The 7,207-nt window shown below is 50.6% G+C and overlaps 1 protein-coding gene across 1 annotated transcript; it reads left to right on the forward strand.

The window, feature by feature from the left end:
- The first annotated feature begins 373 nt into the window (after nt 1-373).
- LOC149370058 (uncharacterized) lies at nt 374-5,491 on the forward strand. The gene is made up of 3 exons (XM_089581891.1): nt 374-494; nt 3,313-3,546; nt 5,262-5,491. The coding sequence occupies exons 1-3, from the start codon at nt 374-376 to the stop codon at nt 5,489-5,491; spliced, it is 585 nt and encodes a 194-aa protein (XP_089438017.1).
- The last annotated feature ends 1,716 nt before the right edge of the window (nt 5,492-7,207 follow it).

Below are 7,207 nucleotides of genomic sequence, written 5' to 3' on the forward strand. Positions count from 1 at the left end.
TTCAGACCAAGACTTATATACTTCAATATCGATTAAACACGTAACCTTTATGCACGTTTGTCAGCCTCAGAGATCTGTGGTGGTCTTCTCCTATTTCATCATCACTCTTGTACTTGCGAGATTGGCTTCTGGCGGCGATACCTGTATTTTAGTTCTTGCTCGTTTCGACCTTACAGAAGCCTTGTTTTCAGAAAGAGTGGCGGTTTTGAGTTTAGGAGCGGTATTCTATCGATACAAGCCAACTTCAATTTCTCCTCAGTGCATCTTTAACACCTATCGTGCGCGTGCGGCGATCTCGCAGGCCAGCCCCTAACTGACGGAAGGCGTGGCTTCGTTCCTGCCCTGCAGCCGCTCCTGCCGTATGGACGTCACCATGGCGCCCCTCAAGCTGGTCGTATTCGTCGGCAGCTGCCGCGCAGGTCGCTTCGCTGAACGCCTTAAATTCTACGTGACGGCGCAGCTGGAGAAGAGAGGACACAAAGTAACCGTCATAGGTGAGAGTGCAGCCTCTCTCTCTCTCCTCCCCTTCTTGCTCACATGCACGCGATGTCTCGATCGGAGAACTTGACGAACGCTGTACAGTTCACAAACACAAGCTGGTTAGTGCCGTGCTTACAGCACCGACGCGTGCCCGCTGCATAAAGGAGTCATCGTAATCATCAGTAGCCTGACTACGCCCACTGCAGGGCAAAGGTCTCTCCCATGTCTCTCCGATTAACCCTGTCCTTTGCCAGTTGCGGCCACCGTATCCCCGCAAACTTCTTAATCTCATCCGCCCACTTTCTGCCGCCTGCTACGTTTGCCTTCTCTTGCCTTCTTTGCCAAGACCTGCAGTCCCAACGGAGCGGCGTTAGACGCCACTGGGGCTCCGGAATAGGAGCTCCACCTAGATTGTGAGGACCTGGGCCAATAGAGCCTGGGCCCAAACACCTCCTTTTGTACATAGGCAATAAATGTTTACCACCACCTCCACCATTAGGAGTAGAAACGTAGATACGGCCGAGGAGGTCGCAACAGCGCTCGCTTGCGCCGGAACAAAGGCTAGTTGACTCTTAGCGACAGCAAACTGCAATCTGGAACGTAGGAAAGGGCAGGGTCTCGCCGGAAACGGCTCGCATCCTGTCCGCAGCCAAAATCGATCGCACGATCACCTTAATTTGGGTCCTAGCACACACATCAATCCCCAGTAATGAGGCGGCCCACGCGTTAGAACCCGAGATCTATGCTTCCGGGTAACCGTAGAGCCGCCCGACTGCCAGGGGATGGACGAACGTTTGGAAGCATACGCGGTAATCGTCGAGAACTATACGTTAGGAAGACGTCTGGGGCCGCCACCGGATCCAAGTTCAAACAATAAAGAGGTCATCGCCTGGCGACTATTACAGGCCCAAAAATTTGCAAACGCCGTCTGGTTGTTTCGCACCCAAGTAGACGATAGGAAATACGATAAATGTAAGACCTGCGCAACTTCCTATGGTCGCTACATCGCTTCTTTACGAGGACCTCTACATTCTGCATGATGCCAGGGTGAGCGCTCACTATGAAGCCTGTTTCATTATTAGTCTCACCATTCTTCCACGCCCTTTTCCTGTTTTCTTGTTTGCGGAAGAAGGTACTCATGATCCGTAAACTGTTCGTCACTCCCCCCTTGCGGTTCGCAGGGCCTATGCCATAGTGACCAGTTGCCTGGACTCCAGACTGCTTCTTGCCTACCTTGGCATTGAATCGCCCATCAGTACAGTGCACTGTGTTTTTGCTTTGCTCATTGGCGATTCCTCGCCTTCACAGAAGCTTTCAACGACCTGCATGGTGATCATGGTTAGATGTAAACGCGTAGGCCTGTGCCACCTTCAGTTTGTACTTCTTATTAAATATAATTCTTATCAAAGCCACCCTTTCGCTAATACTGTAATATTCCTCTATGTTGCCAGCTGTATCGCGTCTGATGAGATATCCCACACCGATTTCTCTCATCTGCCCGCTAATCCACGATAGCATAGTACCGGTACGCCATTTGGAACTGTATGCGCCTCATCTGTCCTCCTAACCTTTCATCCCATTTAATACCCGCTAGTTCCTCGAATATCAGTGCTAGGCTAGCCCCACTGGATAAGGTACTGGCATTAAACGTTTCCAGGTTCAGTTTCTAATCGTGGCCACTTCGGAGCCAGAGATTCTTAGCATAGTCAGCTGCATCACAGGTCTGACCACCGCCTTGTTCATTTGCTCCGCAGCCGCTGGGGACTGAGGGTCGAGGGTTAATTAGTGGATTAAGTACTACACCAGGGTGGCCAAATCCTGTTCTGTTGAAGGTATTTGGTTTTTAATGTCCCAAGCGACACATGGGCTATAAGAATGGCGTGGTGGAGGACTCCACATTAAGATAGATCACCTGGGGTTCTTTAATGTCCACGTAACACCAAAACGTTACAGCAGGGTTACTTTTTGTTTTTGCCTAATGTTGATACATTTGTTAATAATTTCTTTTCTACTAACGTTTCTGCAATGTCCTGTTTTGCCTGGAGTACATCGCTTTTAGACAAAGTTCCCACCTTCAGCAATCAACTTCCGCCACTGGTAGCGTTTAACACAACTTGCTGGGCGTGTTGGTAAATCATGCTTACAACTACACAGTGCAAAGACAAACACGGACAACTGAGGAAACACCACAAAGCGCTTTGTAGTGTTTCCTGACTTGTCCCTGTTTGTCTTTGCGCGGTGTAGTTGTAAAGTGGTAAAGTATCTTTACACTATATCGCTCATTTAAAAGTTACAATATATGTCCTGAACCGACCACCTTGTGTATGTTTAGATACGTTGTACATGAGCTATTTATTTTTATTTGTCCATCAGCACTATAGCTCATGACGACCTTGTTTTGTTATGCTTTCCAATGACGGCATTAATGCCTCCGAAAGCTTATGTTTTTCGCCCATAAGCTTCGCGTTAAATGATGCTGGAAATTTATTTGCGATGCCCCACACCGACCACCGCAACCGCAGGCGTATTGGGATCCGGAGAAAGGTCCGAATCATTCTCAGTGCACTCTTCTTCCATCTCCGATGTGTAAAGCATGTTTTACAAGCTATTTTTTAAATTTAATTAGTTATTTTCTTGAACAAAATATTAAAAAAGTACTCTTACTTAGTACGTGCAGAGCTCAACAACGAACAACATGGTTGAAGGTCCTCCACATATTGTGCCTTAGTATATTTTTAATGTTTGGCTAAAGTTAACTGGAACACATGCTGCCCGTCTCAAGCGTTGTTCCTTACAACGGAACGTGATGGTGACCTCCTGCCACTGTCGCAGACCCCGAGGACGAGCCGAACCTGCTGGCGGTGCGCAAGCCGCTACACTTCCACTGTCCGGACAAGACGCCTCCCGCGTGGCTGACGCAGCTGCACGAGCGGGTCAGGGCGGCGCAGGGCTGCGTGATGCTGTGCCCCGAGTACAACCGGTGCATTGCGCCCGCGCTCGGGAGCGCCATGGGCCAGTTCCCGCCGGACTCGTATCGCCACAAGCCGTGCGCCATCGTCTCCTACGGTAAAAAAGGGGCGTGATTCTCTTTCTCCCTCCCGCATCCTCTCTACATCCTTACTATACTCTTTCGTTACACTGCAAAGCAAATTCAGGGTCTGCTAATCTGGTAACAACGATCTTCTCAGATCACGTGGTGCAGTCGGTGCCACGATGACCGCTGTGACCACGAACTCGAAACTCAGACAACTGTGAGGCGTCAATTGCTCATGCGCAGACCGCCTTGACAGGCTGCTGTGGGTGCACAAATGTACCACTTCGAAGGCGCAGTTGTATGCCCGCAGTAGAGTCTAGCGCTATGCTAACACTGCCTAGCGACTCATAATCCCGGTACCGATCGAGCTGGCTATGGGAAAAGATCACAAAACTTTTTTTAGGCACTTGCGTTTAGTGATTAGTCTCTATATGTTTTCCGCAGTTAGTTGTGATTAATGAACGCCCGTGCGGATACCAGTCATGGAGCGCTCTTTTCTCTGCGGAAGCCTAGTTGTGAACCTGCACCTGGAGAACAGCAGACACTGGCATGCGGGGTTGATTCGGTCGGCAACTCGAGACGGAAGCACTAACGTTCGCGAATGAAGGGACATTGAGGAACTCTGTGGACAGAGCGTGTTGAATCTCCCTTTTTTCACACGGCCACTCAACCCTCTCCTTCATCTGCACTGATTCAACAAACCGCCAGCTCGTACTGCGCATGCGCAGTTCGTGCGACAGGCGCAAGCGATAGATGGCGGGAGCTGCCTAGCACACACGTCACTTTTCAGGCGCAGTCGGCGCCTAGTGGAACTGGATCGCATCTGAGTCTCCTACGTGCGTCTGTTTTCAACCAGTTTTCGCGCGCTCCCAGAGGGCGCCGCATGTTGTGAAAAATGCGGATTGCGGCATGTCGAGACACTTGCGTGTCTTCCCCGCGCGCTGACTTGCACATGAGCAACGGCGGAGTAAATCTGCCGTGTGGCCTTGCGTAAGGGGTTGATGCTAACTGGAATTTATCATCATCACCACTTTCAGCCCGGTTACGTCCACAGCATGTCTAAGCCATTTCTCATTGATGATAAGTTAGCTCTAATTGCTTATCTCACCTGCCCACTTGAATCTCTGCCGGCCCCTTTTACGCTCTACTTATCTTGGTACTCACTCTTATGCTGACGCACCTCTGGTAATCTGCTGTCAGTGTTACTAGTCCAGCCGAAGTCTGTTTCCTCCTCTTCATTGCAGATTGGGTAGCTGATTGGAGTTTCTTCACATTGCTTTTGACGTATACGCCTATTAGTTACTGCGTTAGCACTATAGCCCTCATTAAACGAAAATGCCCCTGTCTGTGCATCCGAAACCTCCATCCACAACCACCTGGCCGCCAACCCTCCAGAAGGCCCACCCGACACCGCCACATCTGCCTTCCAGAGAGCCTCCACCCACCGCCCACCTAATCCACCATACAGAAGGCCTGACCCGTCACCCCCACCTCCACCTCCTGCAAGCGCGTGCAGCAGCATAATGAAATAAGATGGCGAAATAAAATTGAAAGACGCAATGAGAAGGCGATCCTTGTGAAAGTGAAGTAAAACCGATACCGCTTACGCACATTCTCGCATCACATTATATTGTCACCCGTCAAAATGTTTTCCTTCCACAGTTCGCTGACTATTCTCTAACACCGTGAGTGCATGGCGTATTGTGCACGGTACTAAAGACAATACCCGGGCCTCTTCCGTGCGCAGGGGCCGAAGACGGGCTCGCAGCCGCCATGCAGCTCCGCATCTTCCTGGGCGAGCTGGGCATGGTCACGGTGCCCTTCATCAGCCTCAATGCCACAATCGAGAACCTGCTCTCGGAAGATGGGAGCGCGACCAACGTCGGCTTCTCAGAGCGCATGGCCAAGCTCATCGCGGAGCTGGAGTGGTACGGGGCGGCACTGGCCAACCACAAGGATGCCTGCGGCCCGCCTTAAGGTCTCGACTGCACGCCGCAATGGGGACGTTGATGAAGGAATGCATAATAAAATAATACACTTATTACGCTTGGACATTATATAGCTTGTTATAGCTTTGAAAATTAACAGGGACACCTAATTTCATTGTGTTGCCAATGCGACAACATTAGAAGCTGTTTAATGCCTTTACCAGGCAGTGATGTCACTTTCAGTCTGGTGACGTCACTTACCTCTATCCAACTGGGCGAATTTTATGACCGACGACGCATTTTTGCCCCGTCGCTTCTATGTAATGCTTTCGCAATATTATCAAACGAAGTGGCGCGTCAGCTCGAGGAATACGCGAGTACGTGGTAGATCGCAGAGCTGTGCGCTTCAGGCTTTCTATGAACCGCAGTACTCGACCCGACAAACTTTCCAGAGCAAGAGCACGTACATCGTCACTAGACTGCGTGATTCGTTAACCTGATGCTGCAGCAGCAGAAGTTCTGGTTACGCCATTGTTAAAAAATACCGAGAAAATTAAAAACTACGCGCTTATAAGTTTGGTCAAACATAGGCAATTACATATAAACAAAAACGCGTTGTTGATAAAATGCTTTGCAGCAAAAAAACTTGCTCCCAGCAAGCAGCTTCTTACAGCGGCCACGGTGGCTCAGTGGTTATGGCGCTGGGTTGCTGACCCAAAAGACGCGGGTTCGATCCCGGCCGCGGTGGCCGAATTTCGATGGAGGCGAAATTCTAGAGGCGCTTGTACTGTGCGATGTTAGTGCAAGAGAAAGAACCCCAGGTGGTCGAAATTTCCGAAGCCATTCACTACGGCGTCCTTCATAGCCTGAGTCGCTTTGGGACGTTAAACTTCCACAAAGTAAACCAAACGAAACATCGACTGCATTGACTGATCTCCACGAAGTGGATGGATGCCGCATTCCCGCTTTCCAGGGCGTGCTCCTCTCGCCTCTTCTCTTCAATCTGGCCATGATGAAGCTCCCTACCCTGCTGGGTAAGGTCCCGGGTGTGCAGCATGCCCTGTACGCGTACGACGACATCACCCTCTGGGCAATACACGGTTTGGTTGGAGAAATCGAGGCCAACCTGCAGCAAGCGGCGGCTATTGTGGACGATTATGCACACCGCTGCAGCCTTGAGTGCTCCCCGAGCAAATAGGAATTCGTGCACATACTTCCCAATCCATGGTGCACAACCAAAATTGCTCTCTCCCTGCTTAGTGGCCCGATACCTGAACACGATGAAATCAGAGTATTGGGACTCTACATACAAAGGAACCGCAGACTGACACCACGCTCAAGAAGCTCCGCAAGGTGGGGGATCAGGTGGGCCGTATGGTCCGCCGGGTATCAAACAAACGAGGGGGGTTGCGATGCAAAGACTTCCTGCGGCTGGCGAATGCATTCGTAACCAGCCGAATCCTGTATTCGGCACCGTACCTCCAGCTGCGCAAATGCGATGAGAACGCTCTCGAAGTGATTCTCAGAAAAATCTATAAGAGAGCTCTCGACCTCCCAATTGCAACATCCATCCAACGTCTCCTCAGCTCTCGAAGTGATTCTCAGAAAAATCTATAAGAGAGCTCTCGACCTCCCAATTGCAACATCCATCCAACGTCTCCTCAGCCTGGGGATGACGGACACCTCTGGGGAGCTGCGCGAGGCTCATCTAAGCAATCAATACTTGCGGTCAAGCAAAACACGTGTGGGTAGCCGCCTACTGACC

Source organism: Amblyomma mixtum, chromosome 1, assembly GCF_055824585.1.
Source record: "Amblyomma mixtum isolate Tamu chromosome 1, ASM5582458v1, whole genome shotgun sequence".
NCBI lineage: Eukaryota > Metazoa > Arthropoda > Arachnida > Ixodida > Ixodidae > Amblyomma > Amblyomma mixtum.

Coding starts and splice junctions, on each gene's coding strand:
- LOC149370058 (XM_089581891.1), top strand. CDS start 374: ATGGCGCCCCTCAAGCTGGTCGTATTCGTCGGCAGCTGCCGCGCAGGT. Junction 495..3,312: donor ACACAAAGTAACCGTCATAG/GTGAGAGTGCAG, acceptor CCACTGTCGCAG/ACCCCGAGGACGAGCCGAAC. Junction 3,547..5,261: donor GTGCGCCATCGTCTCCTACG/GTAAAAAAGGGG, acceptor TTCCGTGCGCAG/GGGCCGAAGACGGGCTCGCA.